Genomic DNA, 16,483 nt, shown 5'->3' on the forward strand with positions numbered 1-16,483 from the left:
GCTAAGGATGTCCGACTGTGGCTTAGGCCTGCTCCCCGCGGGCCTAAGCTGGCAGGTGGACCTCCCCTGAGAGGGCGCAGGCCAAGCTGAGAGACCCTCCCCGCCCCCCCCGCCCCCTGAGTGCACGAATTTTCGTGCACCGGGCCTCTAGTAACACAATAACAGAATAAAGTAAAAATGCTTAAGTTTATATAATAACCTTTATTCGTTTCTCTATTATATCTGTAAATTAACCTAACTCTTCAAAATCTTTGGATAGAAAATAATTTTCAAAATTTACAAGGCTTTGGATTCACAGAGAATTTTTTAAGAGCACTAGCTTATGGATGACACCTATAGCACACATTAGGAAGAGCTGTGTGCCACCTGCAAACCAGGTGGTTCACTGGAGGGTAGCAAACACACTTCAATGAGAAAAGCAGAGATGAGTCACAGGGAAACAAGGTAGCTAAAAAGAAAAGCCCATTTGAAGCTTCTTGTTGTCACCCATTGTGCCTAGACCACCTTTAGAATGCAAAGTAAGCAAAGATCCTTCTAGAGATTCCAATGTAAATATCTATCACAGAGGAAGTTTACATATTTTAAGGAAACTGGAACCTTGAAAGGTTAATGTCAGCTAGTAAGTGGCAGAGCCTGGATTAACACCTAAACAATCAGGCTCCCTGAATCCATATATCAGTCACAGTCACTATCTTATACTTCATGATACATTAAGTGGAATAAACGTTAGAGAAATTCACATGGTATAACTCCTATTTTATATATACATATATGTGCATGCATACAAATATACATGTAATTCTACTTGATACAGAAAGTGAACATATATATACATTTTTAAAAAGCCAGGAAGACTACAGATAGCACATCAAACTAGTTTGGGTGCAGTGCTTACCTCTGAGGAAAACTGTGGACAGAACACAGGGGGATTTCCCTAATTTTCTCTTAACATAAACCTCCTCTATACTAAAACTAAGTGCTTCTAGTCCAACATGATAGATCAAGTATATACGATTATAGGCTCTCCTCTGGAGAGTTCTTGAAAAGGAAGGAAGAAACTTAAAGGGCACAAGTCTTCAACATACAGCAATGGATTCCAAACTGGGTTTCTAAGATTATCCAATAAAATGTAGGAAGAAAATATCAGAAATTCTATCACAGTAGAAATATTTATCATCTCTATCCTTCTCAGAGTTCTATTTTTTACATGTTCTAACATACACACTAATAATAGCGGGTGTAAATGTAAATAAAATACGTATATTGAGTGTAAGCACCAAGAAATTATTTTAGTATATAAAAAATTGTATGGTAAAAAATACAGAGATCACTGATTTAAAGATGGGCTTAGAGAGGGGATCATAGCAGATGAGATTTCAACCACCCCTAGAAAATGGAAAATATACACACAAATACTGGCTATGGGGCAGAGCAGAAAAGCCAAATGAGACCCTGGGAAAACTTCAAGTCAGAGACAATGCAGGAGGGACATAAATATTTCCTGAGCTCTTATTCATGCCATGCACTGTTCTGGGTACTCAGTAAAAGACATGAACAACCAACACAGATCCCTAATAAAAGAGCTTATAGTCTGGTTGGGAAGGGAGAACATATTTATCAAGCCCAGCTAGTGTGACTCAGTGGTTGAGAGTTGACCTATGAACCAGGAGGTCATGGTTGGATTGATTTGCCCACTCAGGGCACATGCCTGGGTGTCAGGCTCAATACCCAGTAGGGGGCGTGCAGAAAGCAGCCAATCAATGATTCTCTCATCATTGATGTCTCTCTCTCTCTCTCTCCTCTCTCTTCCTCTCTCTGAAATAAATAAAAACATATTTAAATACATATATATAACATAGTTTAGCCCTGGCCAGGTAGCTCAGTTGGTTAGAGCATCACCCCGATGCACCAAGGTTGAGGGTTCAATCTCCAGTCAGGCACATACAAGAAGCAACCAATGAATGCATATGTAATTGGAACAACAAAGTTGATGTATGTCTCTACCTCTACCAACTCTCTATAAAATCAATAACTAAAAATAAATATATATATATAACGTAGTTTATGTTGATGATACATATTTAAAATCCTAAGTCTGGGTAAAAACATCTAAATTATGAAAATATAAAATATATAAGTGGCAATAAGTACTATGGAGAAAAACAGAGCATAGAAAGGTGAGTTAGGGAATGTGGGGCTGGGGAAGGCCTCACAGAGATGATTTTTGAACGAACTATGTGGACATCTGAAAGAACATATTTCAAGGAGAGGAAACACTATCTCAGACATGCTCCTTTGAACACTTTAGATTTCTAAGCACTCAGAAAATTTATCTCCCATACTTTTTAAGTTTCTTCACGATGTAGTGACAAAACAGAATATACTGAGAAGACAAAGTGGGACCCAGAAAATGCAGAGCAAACGAGGAAAATATATCCAGGTATGATATCCTTGAGGCAGACCTAGAGAGCAACCAGTCAGATGAGCAAAAGAGAACAGTTGCTTTAGTAGGAAGGTACCTAAGAAAAAAGGAAAACCCAAAGTTTAATGGTTTAAAATGATAGATCTTTAGGCTATAATACAGGCAGGCAATGCAAAAAAAAGGGGGGGGGGGAGAACGAAGGAAAACAAAAAAAAATTACCAAAAGGGGGAAAAATAAACGACTCTAGGGAACCCCTAAACAAAGAACTGTAGAATAAAATTTTAATTTGGCACTGTAATAAGTAATATTTATATAGTCTCACTAATATAAATGCTTATTGGTTCTCAATTTTTAGAGCAATCTAAAAAGAATGGTAGTGTTACTTAGGAAACAGAAAAAAATGTAAATGCAATTGTGAGATGAGAAAGTTTAAAAGATGGGAGAAAAAGTATATGAGAATTAAAGAACGCTCGCCGAAACCGGTTTGGCTCAGTGGATAGAGCGTCGGCCTGCAGACTGAAAGGTCCTAGGTTCGATTCCGGTCAAGGGCATGTACCTGGGTTGCTGGCACATCCCCAGTGGGAGATATGCAGGGGGCAGCTGATGGATGTTTCTCTCTCATCGATGTTTCTAACTATCTCTCTCCCTTCCTCTCTGTAAAAAATCAATAAAAAAAATATATTAAAGAACGCTGAAACCGGTTTGGCTCAGTGGATAGAGCATCGGCCTTTGGACTGAAAGGTCCCGGGTTCGATTCCGGTCGGGGGCATGTACCTGGGTTGCGGGCACATCCCCAGTGGGAGATGTGCAGGAGGCAGCTGATCAATGTTTCTCTCATCATCGATGTTTCTGGCTATCTCTCTCTCTCCCTCTCTGTAAAAAATCAATAAAAATACATTAAAAAAAAAAAAAAGAATTAAAGAACATAAATATCCTTATTTCTTAGGAGTCAAAATGTACTGGAATTGGGGAGTCAAAACATAGTGAAATATAGTTAATCAGACAAAATATAGATATTTAGCTATACTTCCTAACATTACAAAAGTAACCAGTAAATAACTAAAAATAGTGATTTTACTGTATGGGCTTAGAGAGAGGGAAAAGTGAGTTAGAACCTGATATTCAAAGAAATCAAAAGATACCATCTTATAGTTGGTGAATTAAGGAACTGGTATAAGCAAATTATTATAAACATGGAGAAAATTAAAGTCATAAAACAGTCATTCAAAAGCAGTGGCCTCTAGGGAGGATCAGCATGGAGAATGAAAAAGAAGTGTTGCCCTTTTTTGCTTTTGTTAATCCTCATCCAAGGATATTTTTTACATTTTATATATATATATATATATATATATATATATATATATATATATATATATATATATATTATATTATATATATATATTTTTTACATTTTTTAGAGAGAGTGGGAAGGAGGGAGGGATGGGGAAAGAGAAAGGGGGTGGAGGGAGAGAGAGAGAAACAGAGATTGAGAGACACATCAACTGATTGCCTCTCACACGTACCCCAACTGGGACCAGGGAACAAACCTGCAGCCCAGGTACATGCCCCTGACTGGGAATCGAACTTGAGATCCTTTGATCTGTGGGCCAACACTCCACCCCTGAGCAACACCAGCCAAGGCAGGAATGTTGTTTTTTTATTTTAAATTTCTCTATACTATTTGATTATTTTCTAATTTATCAGCAGGTATTACAATGATTTGTTTTGTTTTACCGAATTTTCTGTGATGAACATTTATTTGATAATGTGAAATATTTTATTTTAAATATTTTTATACAACATATACCAAATAGGAAAAATAAAAGGAAACCCACGCCTAGACACATCGTAGTGAAACTGTAGAACATCAAAGACAAAGATCTTGAAAGCAGCCAGAGAAAGGACAGATCACCTACAAAGGAACAACAGACAATTAGAATAACAGATGTCCACTCAACAACAATGGAAGCCAGAAGACAGTGGAATAAGATATACAAGGTGCTAAGAGCAAATGACTATTGTTAACCTAGATATGGGTATCCAGCAAAACTACTGCCTAAGAACAAAGAGGAAAAAAATGTTTATAGGTAAACAGGCTCTTGGGAAATTAACCACCAATAGACCTGTTCTAAAGAAACTTCCAAAGAATATACTTCAAAAAATTAGAAAATGATCCCCAAATAACATTCAAGAGATATGAAAATTAAAAATGATAAACATTGGTATATCTAAGCAAATATTGCCTGGGTAAAATAAGATAATGGTGCTCAATTTATGCATTTTTAAAAAGACCAAACATAACATAAGTCAGGAGGGTAAAGACTAGTGCCAAGGTATGCTAAAGTTCGTTTACTATTTGAGAATAGGGTCAGAATATTAACTTTTGGAATATTCAATTGAACTTGCTTGATAAAATTCACCACTAAAAGAACAGAAATGGAATGTTTAAATTTAAATTAGTGGGGGGGGAAGGTAGTAGAGCTGGATAATCAACAATAACCATAGTAATTAATGAATAAAGAAAGGAAAAAGACGAGGAAAAACAAAAGCAAGCAAATACAAAGATAGAAACTAGTCCAACTACATCAATAATTGTAATAAAAGCATCCTGAAGTGACCTCTGAAAATTGCTCACTATTCACTTGACCAGAAAATCTCAAAAATCTTGCAAATCAAGAGGTTCAAATCTTCATTTCATTTGAAGAACACTCATGAAACCCATCAAGAGTATGCATAGCCAAAAAGCCACCATGTATCTGAAGGCTGTCACTTCACAGAAGCAATGTGTGCCATTCTGTTGTTACACTGGTGGAGCTGGTAGGGTGTATCCAAGGCAAAAAGTGGGACTAGACACAGGATCAGTTGTCCAAAAAGAGTGAATTTTTGCTGCACATGCTTAAAAATGCACAGTAATGCCCTAGCCGGTTTGGCTCAGAGGATGGAGCATTGGCCTGCGGACTGAAGGGTCCCAGGTTCGAGTTCAGTCAAGGGCATGTACCTTGGTTGCGAGCACATCCCCAATAGTGAGTGTGCAGGAGGCGGCTGATCGATGGTTCTCTCTCATTGATGGTTCTCTCTCATCGATGTTTCTAGCTCTCTATCCCTCTCCCTTCCTCTGTAAAAAAATCAATAAAATATATTTTTTTAAAAAAAGCACAGTAAGAATCCAGTAAGAGTAGTAATAGTCCTCCATCAGTAGAGGTCCTTGATATCACTTCTATTGTCTCACTTTAAAACAAAACAATGATATAGAAAACCACACAAAACAAGTAACAGCTCAATCATTTCCATAAGGCAAAGACATCCTTACAACTGTCTTCTAGGTCAAGGAAGTAGCTATGTCAGCCACCCCAGAAGCCCCCTTACAAGCTCCATCCTAGTAAGTCCTCTCCAAAAGTAATCACTATTGCCTTTCATAGTAATACTGTTTTGTTTATGGTTTTATTGCACAAGCTCTAGTCTAGACACTAGAGCAGCGGGTTCTCAACCTGTGGGTCGCGACCCCTTTGGCGGTCAAATGACCCTTTCACAGGGGTCGCCTAAGACCATCCTGCTTATCAGATATTTACATTACGATTCATAACAGTAGCAACATTACAGTTATGAAGTAGCAACGAAAGTAATTTTATGGTTGGGTTACAACATGAGGAACTATATTGAAAGGGCCAGAAGGTTGAGAACCACTGCACTAGAGCTTAACTTTGCCACCTTTATTTTGTCTTTTAAGACTTTTAATCTACAGAGGCAGAGCTGCCTCGAACAGACTGTCAAACTACAGCAGGAAGGCCGGGGAGGGTGGGAGGGCAGGAGGGGGGTGGGTAAGAGATCAACCAAAGGACTTGTATGCATGCATATAAGCATAACCAATGGACATAAGACACTGGGGGGTAGGGGAGGCCAGGGGATTGTCAAGGGCGGGGGAAAAAAAGGAGACATATGTAATACTCTTTGTAATACTTTAAGCAATAAAAAAAATAAATTAAATAAAAGACAATTAAAAAAAAAAGACTTTTAATCTAGAATTCTTGGCTTTAGAAACTATACTTTGCCTGCTATACACACATGGGGTAGCTCAGCCAACATGTTTTGGCCTCTGCACTTCCTTCAAGCTGACTGCTGTATCAGAGACTTGATCACTCTGGCAAGACTAAGGTAGAATTTTATTCTTTCATCAGGGGGTACAAAATGGCTGGTTTTCACTTTATTAGCTAGAATGATTTCATACGATGCTTCTGTCACCTATATGAAGGGTTGGCAAACTTCTTCTATTTTAGGTTACGTGGGTTACATGGTCTGTTGCAACTATTCAACTCTATGGTTATAGAACAAAAGCAGCCAGAAACAATCAACACTAATAAAAGAGAAAAATGGTAATTGGCGTACGATGATACCCTTTTCATTGGCTAATCAGGGCTATATGCAAATTAACTGCCAACTATCTAAGATTGGCAGTTAACTGCCAACAAGATGGCGGCTAATTTGCATATGGAGGCACAATGCAGGGAGGCGAAAGGGAAAGCAGGAAGAAGCCCCCTGCCACTGACAGTGATCGGAAACCCAGGGGGGAGCTAAGAGCTGGGGGGCAGGGCAAAGGCGGCCCTGGGGCCGCCTTTGCCCTGCCCCCCAGCCATGATCGGAGAATCAGGCGCCTTTGCCGCCCTGGCCAGTGATAGCAGGAAGCAGGGTTGGAGCCAGCGATGGGAGCTGGACACGGTCTAAGCTGGCAGTCCCGGGAGCTAGGGGTCCCTTGCCTGGGCCTAAAGCGGAGCCCACGATAGCGGGGCCGCTGCAGCTGTGGGTTCCCGCTGCCCGAGCCGGACACCTCAGCCAGAGGCATTAGGCCTGGGCAGGGGCGGAGCCTGCAACCACGGGGAGCTGGGGGTCCCCTGCCCAGGCCTGACACCTCTGCCGGAGGCCTCAGGCCTGATCAAGGGGCCGATCCAGTGATTGGTGATCGGAGGGTGATGAGGGTCAACTCCTCTGGCCGAGGCATCAGGCCTGGGCGGGGGGCGGAGCCGGGGATTGGGGGGATATGATGGTCCCCTTGCCCAGGCCGGAAGCCTGGGTCAGAGGCGTCAGGCTTGGGCGGGGGGTGGAGCAAGCAATCAGAGGGAGATGGGGGTCCCCTGCCCAGGCATGATTCCTGGGCCAGAGGCCTCAGGCCTGGGCGGGGGACAGAGCCAGTGATCGGGGGGAGATGGGGGTCCCCTGTCCAAGCCTGACACCTCTGGCAGAGGCGTCAGGCCTGGGCAAGGGGCCGATCAGGTGATCAGAGGGTGATGGTGGTCTACGCCTCTGGCTGAGGCATCAGGCCTGGGCAAGGGGCAGAGCCAGCAATCGGAGAGGTCTGGGGGTCCCCTGCCCAGGCCTGATGCCTGGGCCAGAGGCATCAGGCCTGGGCTGGGGGCAGAACCAGTGATGGGGGGAAATGAGGGTCCCCTGCCCAGGCCTGACACCTCTGTCAGAGGCGTCAGGCCTGGGCAAGGGGCCGATCCTGTGATTGGAGGGTGATGGGGGTCAACACCTGAGGGCTCCCAGTATGTGAGAGGGGGCAGGCTGGGCTGAGGGACACTCCCCCCCACACACACACACACCCAGTGCACGAATTTCATGCACCGGGCCCCTAGTCCTATATAATAAAAGGCCAATATGCAAATCAACCAAACATTGGAACGACTGGTTGCTATGACATGCACTGAACACCAGGGGGCAGACTCTCGATGCAGGAGCCACCCCCTGGTGGTCTGTGCACTCCTATAGGCGGAGCACTGCTCAGCCAGAAGCGGAGCTTACAGCTGGCGAGTGCAACGGAGGTGGTGGGAGCCCCTCCCGCCTCCCTAGCAGCACTTAGGACCCCTCGGGGGATGTCCACCTGCCAGCTTAGGCCTGCTCCCCACGGGCAGGCAGACGGACATCCCCCAAGGGATCCCGAACTGCAAGAGGGTGCAGGCCAGGCTGAGGGCACCCCCCCCCCTCCAGTGCACAAATGTTGTGCACTGGGCTTCTAGTATATAAGTGAATAAGCATGATGGTTCCAAGAAAACCTTATTTACAAAAATATGAGCTAACTCCTGTACCACTTTGCTACCCAGTTGCACCATTCTTAAAGGAAAGACAGTAGAAATGCTCAATTATTTATTTGGTTTAGAATCTATTATTTTCCAGAAAGTGATCAATTAGGGCAGCAATGGCAAACCTTTTGAGCTCGGCTTGTCAGCATTTTGAAAAACCCTAACTTAACTCTGGTGCCGTGTCACATATAGAAATTTTTTGATATTTGCAACCATAGCAAAACAAAAATTTATATTTTTGATATTTATTTTATATATTTAAATGCCATTTAACAAAGAAAGCTCAACCAAAAGAATGAGTTTGCGTGTCACCTCTAACACGCGTGTCATAGGTTCACCATCACTGAATTAGGGTCTACTTCTTAAAATAATCATCGTAAAAAAAAGTTAAAAATATCATCATGAAATCGTGGGCTTCATTCAATCTACTGCCTTTCCTATTTCTACTGAAGCTCAAGCCCAGTTGCTCTTCACAAACTGGCCCACTCACACTTCCCAGTTACTACCTACTGGCTGGCTTGGGGTTTTCCTGTGCTCAGGTCCATCACTTATTGGAACTGTAAATAACCTTGACATGGAAAATTGTACAATACAAAGATTTTTTTTAAAGAGAGAACAAAGAAACAATTATAGGATAAACTCATAAAGCTTCATGAAACAAGTAAATCTGAAATGAACCTGGAACTACTTCAAGGATACAGTTGAAGAGGAATAATAAAGATATTCCAGTCTTAGCAAAGTGTAAGTTAGAAACAACATGATGAGCATATAGTTTTGGTGGGATTTTAAAATTCAAATCACAGAAAAAGAAGAAACTAGAATATTTCCTAATGGGGACAAGAAGAAACAGTGGAAAGCAGTGGGGGAAGGGCTGGGCAGACCCAGGGGCCAGACAAGGAAGCTGTCGAAAGGCCAAGTTGATGGCATCAGTCCTGGGCCATGCCCTGGGAGGTATGTGTGCGGGACTCACACACTATAAATGCTCTGACAAAGAAGTCACATTAAGTCATACTTTAGATTGAGAGTGTTAGTGCAGGAGTCGGGGATGGGAGCTAAGAGAAAGGAAACAGAAAGATCAGCTGGAAGTTAACTGTAGCTTGTCAGGCACAAGGGGATAAAATAGGGCCACTAAGACATAAGGCATCTAGCAGGTCAGAGACAGAGAGGATGCTCAGAAAAGGGAGATTTAAAGATAAGATTTCAAATGCGAGTAGAATTAACAAAAAGAAGGAAAGCTTTAATGTAGATATCTATGTATCTTTAAATTGGTATTCTAAAGACCAGCAAAATATTGATAATACTAAAGCTGGATGACTGAGTTTATGGAAATTCATTGCACTATTCTTTCCCCTTTAAGAACATTAAAAATTTCCCTGATAAAAAGGTTTTTAAAACTCTGAAATATGTAAATATAGATTCCTCATGGTCCCTTCTTATTCTATTTTTGGGCTAGTGAGCACTTTTCTCATAATATAACATTTCATAAACACCCACTGGAAAATATTTAATGCCTCATGAAAAAAGTGTAATAGAGGATGAAATATCGTTTAAATTATTACCTTGACCTTTCTCTACATTATCTCCTTTTGCTTCATCTTCTTTAATGGGGGGACTTATTCTAGGGGTCCTGCTTTGCCCCTGGACCATTTCTGCCAGCAATTCTTCTTGAGAAGTTCGAGTTCTGGGAGCAACTGGAAGTGTCTGTTTCTGTGAGACTTTTATATAAAGAGCAAAAAAGATGGAAATGCAAATGCAGTAATACATCAAACTCAACAGTCATTTTAAACATAAATGCCTCCTTTACTTCAGAACATGAGGAGTTTTAAACAGTTCATAGATATCACCTCATTTTTTCTTATAATATTCTCAAGGGATAGATAACCTGACTTAAATACCTCTATGTGTATAAACAGCATCTACACATTTTAACCTTTTGAGTGCCAACCAATATCCTAGGAACTATGCTAAAATTGCCAAGGCATTTTTGCTGATTTTACAGCAGTTTAGGAAAAAAATTATGAATCACAAGTAAATGAAGTTACATTTTCAAAAACTGAAGGAAACCTTTACTACATTGACATATTTAGCAATATCATCATCACTAATATGAGCAGACTTAGAACTGGATGCCATTTCGAAGCTTTGATAGCGCTCCCGATACTTTTGGCGAAAGACAGGAGGAGCGCAACTGCGCTCCCCAGCACACTAGGGGTTAAACCACATGCCATATATACACTGAAGCACATATATATTCATTTTAACCAAATGGAACTTAGGTTCTACTTCAGTGATGGTGAACCTTTTGAGCTCGGCGTGTCAGCATTTTGAAAAACCCTAACTTAACTCTGGTGCCGTGTCACATATAGAAATTTTTTGATATTTGCAACCATAGTAAAACAAAGGTTTATATTTTTGATATTTATTTTATTTATTTAAATGACATTTAACAAAGAAAAATCAACCAAAAAAATGAGTTCACATGTCACCTCTGACACATGTGTCATAGGTTCGCCATCACTGTTCTACTTTGTGATCCCATTAACAACCTCAAATTGTAATTTAGATAAAGTAGGTAAAGAAAGAATTTCAATGCTATTTCTCAAGAAAAAACAAAAAACAAAACTTGGGCAATATCCAACTATTACAAAAGCAAAAAAATTTCAAGTTCACAAATGAGTACAATTCTACACTCATCATTTTAAACACTATTGTGACAAAATGGGAGTGTAAATAAAAGAATTGTTCAGTTTGCCTGAGAATCCTTATCCTATATGCCAAAACCTGTTCAATTTCATGTTTAGAGGTTAAAAGAGGAGAAGCAGGGAGACAGATGACTATCAGGATCAAAAGTAAGCTTATAGTTTCCTTCACTCTAGGAAGGGGTAGCAAAAAGAAATATGAAAAAGCAGAACAGCTCTAAAAGAATCATCATCAAATAGGCAGCAAAAATGAAATAAAATTTAAAGTGAGTAATCATTACAACTTATGAATGAAATTTCACACCCAACTCTAGCATGTGGGGCACAGAGTACAGAATTTAATGACATGACATCCATGATATGGTTTGCATTTCAGAATGAGCTTTTTGTATGATCAGATTATAGTTGACTCATCTCCTTTGCTTTAAAACATGTAATAATTTATATTTATTATCTATTTCACACACACTGGAAAGAGGCAGTAAAAGACATGACAGTTGCTCAAAGAAATAAATTCCACTGACAGTTGGGAAAGTTTCTCAAACTGGCCTAATCTCCTTTTAAACCCATTCTTCTGAACTGCACCTTGGTCTTGACATTGGGTAGGGTTCTTTATTTCACCACACCTTGGGGATCATCATTTCTAGCTTACTCAAGAGTTATAGAAATCTCTTAATGAAAACATAATTCATTTAAATTACCTGTAGAATAGTTAGTTGTTTTTGTTACAGATTCTTGAGCTTCAGATATAGCCTTCAAAATTAGATTCTTATTAGCTTGTTTAGAAGGAGGAAGTGAGGGTCTAAAAAAGAAAACATTTTAATTATAGATTTGAATTCTTTATGTGCTAGCCACTATGCCTTTACTACAGCCTTAAGTTTTTTGTGTTTTTTTTACATCCTCACCTGAGGATATGTTTTTACTGATTTTAGAGAGGAAGGGGTGGAGGGTGGGGGAGAGAAATATCAATCTGTTGCCTCCCGCATGCACCCTAACTGGAGATCGAACCCACAACCTAGACACATGCCCTGACTAGTAATCAAAGCCATAACCTTTTTAGTGTACAGGACAATCCACCCAACTGAGCCACCGGCCCAGGACCTTCTCTTAGGTTTGAACAGACTAGCCGTAGTTTCTAGGAAATGCCAAGTAGACTGCAACCTTATAACTTTTTAAAATAATGAATCCAATCAACTTCCCACCCATATAAGTTTTTAATATTCTCAGCAATTTCTCCAATTTTAAGCAGTTTTTCTTTCATTAATATGGTTTATTCAAAAACCAATGGAAAAGTCTTATATGCTATTAAATTTTTATTTTTATGATATCCTCTTCAAGAAACACAGAAGGCACCACCAAGCAATTCAAGATTAAGTTACAGACATGTTCAGGTACCTCCTTTCGGGTTTTGCAGGCACTGACACACTGCTGGAGATGCTTCCTGTGCGGGACCCACAATCATCATCTTCCTCCTCCTCTTCTCCATCGTGATTAAACTTTTTTACTTTAACAACTGAACTTACCACAGGCAACTTTCTCTTCCGAAAGTTTTCTTCCTGTAATCAGATAAATTCATGCTTACCTAGTCTCAGAAAATAACAAAGTTCTACCACAGAATTTTTTCTCTTTAAGAAAAAACCAATCATGTTAATAATTTATGGGCTATTTCTGGTTTCTTATAAAAATATGAATATTATCCCTAATAGCCAACCTTTAACAAAAACAAAAACTAGTGCTTTACATTCATTTATATGTAGCAGCAAATAGCACTGTTGAGAAAACTAACAAAATGGTTATTTCTTTTCCAGTAAATGACATGAAAAATTTAAAACTGACCTAAAATCCCACCAAAACTATAAGGTATTGTTAAAACTATCTCACATGTTGGAATCCCAGGAAAGTAAACAAGGTGTAATATACACTTGTAGAAGTCAGTCATGGAGAGGAAAATCTGATTGGTATACTATGTTGAGCACACAGAAATCAGTTTAAAATAAACATGCAATATGTATGTATTTAGTTATGTCACATACTATTTAGTATAAAGAACTGCCAATTTTCAGCCTAACAAGGCAAGATTCACAAGTACATACAAACCTCAATACTCATTTTCTCTGCGTTGTTTCTGAAAAAAGGACTGTAAGTCTCTTCTAAGCTGTGAAGCACTTCTGGCTCACACAAACGTCCCGTTTCATATACCCGGCTGTTCTGTATATCAAGCTGCTTGGCAGCATGAATACTGTTTTGCTGCTGTTGAAACTGCAACCTGTTTAAATGAACACCACCATCTGCAGTTCGACTTGCAGGTGGTCGATAAATTTCAATAGAAGGGCGAGAAGAGCCATATGTGAGTGTCACTGTGGGTTTTTTCTGAGATAAGGGATTCTCCTGCACAAAATTGAGGTCTTCATCAATGAGGTCGTCTGGTTCCGGCTTAATATCAATCACATCTTCAGAGGGTGCTGGCTCCCTCAGAGGTTTCACTGTTGACATTAATCGGGTTGCAGCTCCATCATCATAACTCTGCCTATTAAACACATACTCAAACATATTACAACCAATTTAGAGGAATATGTTCAAATAGTCAAAGAATATTTACTTAAATTGTAATGAAAAAGAATGAATATTCCCTTTATGTAGACCATTAGAAACTACTTTGAAATGGCTTTTTTGTTTTAAACTTTACTATATTTAAGATAATCATACTTTGGTCTTATCCACTCTTTATTTTATTTAAAAAATTGCTCATGACCACCTACCTATTTCCAAAATTTTCTGAAAAAAGCAATTCAAAGATATGAAAACTAATGTAAATGTCACATATACTCCCATCTGTTCACAGGTGACTACACAGAGCTCTTACCTGACATTAGTGGCTTTCTGCTCCTGTGAACCTGAAGAAACTCTGGAATCTCTTTTCTCAGCTCTCGTGCTAGAAACTGCAAGGGGTGGCACTGCAGCTTCGTGCCTTCTCTCATCGCCCCTACCGAAGCTGCTCTTGTTGGAAGGCACGTTACTATCGAATATGTTGGTATCAGAAGACTTTAGACTAGAGGGGTCTGGAAAGAAAAACATAACCCTTTTACACTATTTTATTACTTTGATCCTTCCCCTTGTTCATCACCAATTTAAAAGTTATACATCTTCACAACATTTTTAATGGCTCAATATTATTCCATACATAATTTACTATTATGTACTGAACTTTTAAGTAATTTTCAATTATAAAATACTGAAACATTCTTGAAACTGAACTGTTGCACACTTCTATAATTACTTCCTTAGGATAAATTGCATAGTTCCCTTCCCTTATTTAAATTATCTTTGAATTATATTAAATGTCTTGCTCTTAAATTCGTAACAATAAATGCTTCCTAAAAATGTTCAAATGAATGTTGCCAAATTTATGTGTTCTTTCCCTTAGAAAGAAAGCAATCGTATGCTATAGCAAATTCCCCAAAAAGCCCTTTTTTATGAATCTTACCTGTTGTAACAGAACGAAGTTTATCTAATACACCATGAAGCCTAAAAGAAAAAACAAAAAAAATTTAAAGCTTCCTTTAATCAAGAAAGATTTTATTTCAACTGCCACTCTAAATTTGATGACATTGTGGAATCAATCTTCAGATAAATATTGATAAACTAGGGGCCCGGTGCATGAAATTCGTGCACTGGGGGGGGGGGGGGGGAGTGTGTCCCTCAGCCTAGCCTGCCCCCTCTCACATACTGGGAAGCCCTCAGGCGTTGACCCCCATCACCCTCCAATCGCAGGATCAGCCCCTTGCCCAGGCCTGACGCCTCTGGCCTAGGCGTCTGGCCCGGGCAGCGGGGACCTGCAGTGGCAGCGGGGGGTGCCGCGATCACGCGGGCTCCACCACTGCCCCTGCAGGACGCCTCTGGCTGAGGCGTCCGGCCCAGGCAGCGGGGACCCGCAGCTGCAGTGGCCCCGCGATCGTGGGCTTCGCTTTAGGCCCAGGCAAGGGGCCCCTAGCTCCCAGGACTGCCAGCTTCGACCGTGTCCAGCTCCCATCGCTGGCTCCACCCCTACTTCCTGCTATCACTGGCCAGGGCGGAAAAGGCACCTGATTGCCCTGCCCCCCAGCTCTTAGCTCCCCCCTGGGTTTCCGATCACTGTCAGTGGCAGGGGGCTTCTTCCTGCTTTCCCTTTGGCCTCCCTGCATTGTGCCTACATATGCAAATTAACCGCCATCTTGTTGGCAGTTAATTGCCAATCTTAGTTGGCAGTTAACTGCCAATCTTAGTTGGCAGTTAATTTGCATATAGCCCTGATTAGCCAATGAAAAGGGTATCGTCCTACGCCAATTACCATTTTTCTCTTTTATTAGTATAGATGATATTAAATGGTATTTAATAAATAAATGGTATTAAGCTTCACATTTTAAAAAGGCTTTACATGAATACTACAAGAGCCAATCAAAAAATCATTTTTTTCATTACTATTTTCAACATCTAACCTCTGCAAAAATAAGTGCCAGAATATAATCTGAGCACACAGTCTTATCTAAAAGGATGCATTTTGTTTCCTAAGGACCAAAGATGCAAGGTAACTGACGGTAAAAGATAAAATATCATACACATGTACTACAGCTTACTATTACAATTGTTGAGGCATTATTTAAATTAGTTTTATCTACTCATATGGTTTCTGGGGAAAAAAACCTTAATTCTGAGGTGAGAAAACTTAATCTCAAAATATACTATCACATTTCACTGATCTGTTATTTACAAAATGAAATGAATGCTGTAAACAAGCACAGACCATAACCCTGCTTATAATATAACCTATTTTATTTTAGTAGCTATGTACATGGCAAATTGGCCTTACAATCCTTCTAAGAGGCAATGCCTCCTGAAACACCAGAAATAGCTCAGTATGTTTCACCCAGAACCCAGTCATATGCCACTGTTGCCTAGGAAACAACTACTGCAGGGCTCCAAAGAATAATTTGGGACCTTTGTCAATGAACATCTAACTTAGGAAAGCAAAGTGCCGAATGACAGACACTATCACTTGCGTCAGTACATGTTAAAGAACTGAACTTATGGCAAGGTGAAAAAGTTGAATTAATTTGATTTTAAATTCAAATTCAATTAGCAGTATGTTTATTAGCAGTAAGAAATCTGTCTTAACACATTCCATCAAGTTATCTGAGAAATAATCCACTAGGTCAATCTCCTATATTAATTTTGAGGGACTCAAAACTAAAGTGATCCAAAAGTTAAACCAGAAGTCAGGTCATAAAAATGTACATGAAACAAATACCTGGAC

The 16,483-nt window shown here is 40.1% G+C and overlaps 1 protein-coding gene across 12 annotated transcripts in view; it reads right to left on the reverse strand.

The window, feature by feature from the left end:
• Window positions 1-16,483, reverse strand: part of ZC3H14 (zinc finger CCCH-type containing 14) — a 46,536-nt gene that overhangs the window by 22,002 nt on the left and 8,051 nt on the right. For all 12 annotated transcript variants that reach the window (XM_059688593.1, XM_059688566.1, XM_059688558.1 and 9 more), the window contains 6 exons: window positions 14,678-14,718; window positions 14,057-14,252; window positions 13,291-13,720; window positions 12,589-12,749; window positions 11,895-11,995; window positions 10,054-10,209 (listed from right to left, as the gene is read on the reverse strand). In XM_059688593.1, coding sequence (XP_059544576.1) covers window positions 10,054-10,209; window positions 11,895-11,995; window positions 12,589-12,749; window positions 13,291-13,720; window positions 14,057-14,252; window positions 14,678-14,718 — 1,085 coding nt within the window. The remainder of the gene's footprint in view (window positions 1-10,053; window positions 10,210-11,894; window positions 11,996-12,588; window positions 12,750-13,290; window positions 13,721-14,056; window positions 14,253-14,677; window positions 14,719-16,483) is intronic.

The sequence above is a fragment of the Myotis daubentonii genome, chromosome 1 (assembly GCF_963259705.1).
Source record: "Myotis daubentonii chromosome 1, mMyoDau2.1, whole genome shotgun sequence".
NCBI classification, from domain to species: Eukaryota; Metazoa; Chordata; class Mammalia; order Chiroptera; family Vespertilionidae; genus Myotis; species Myotis daubentonii.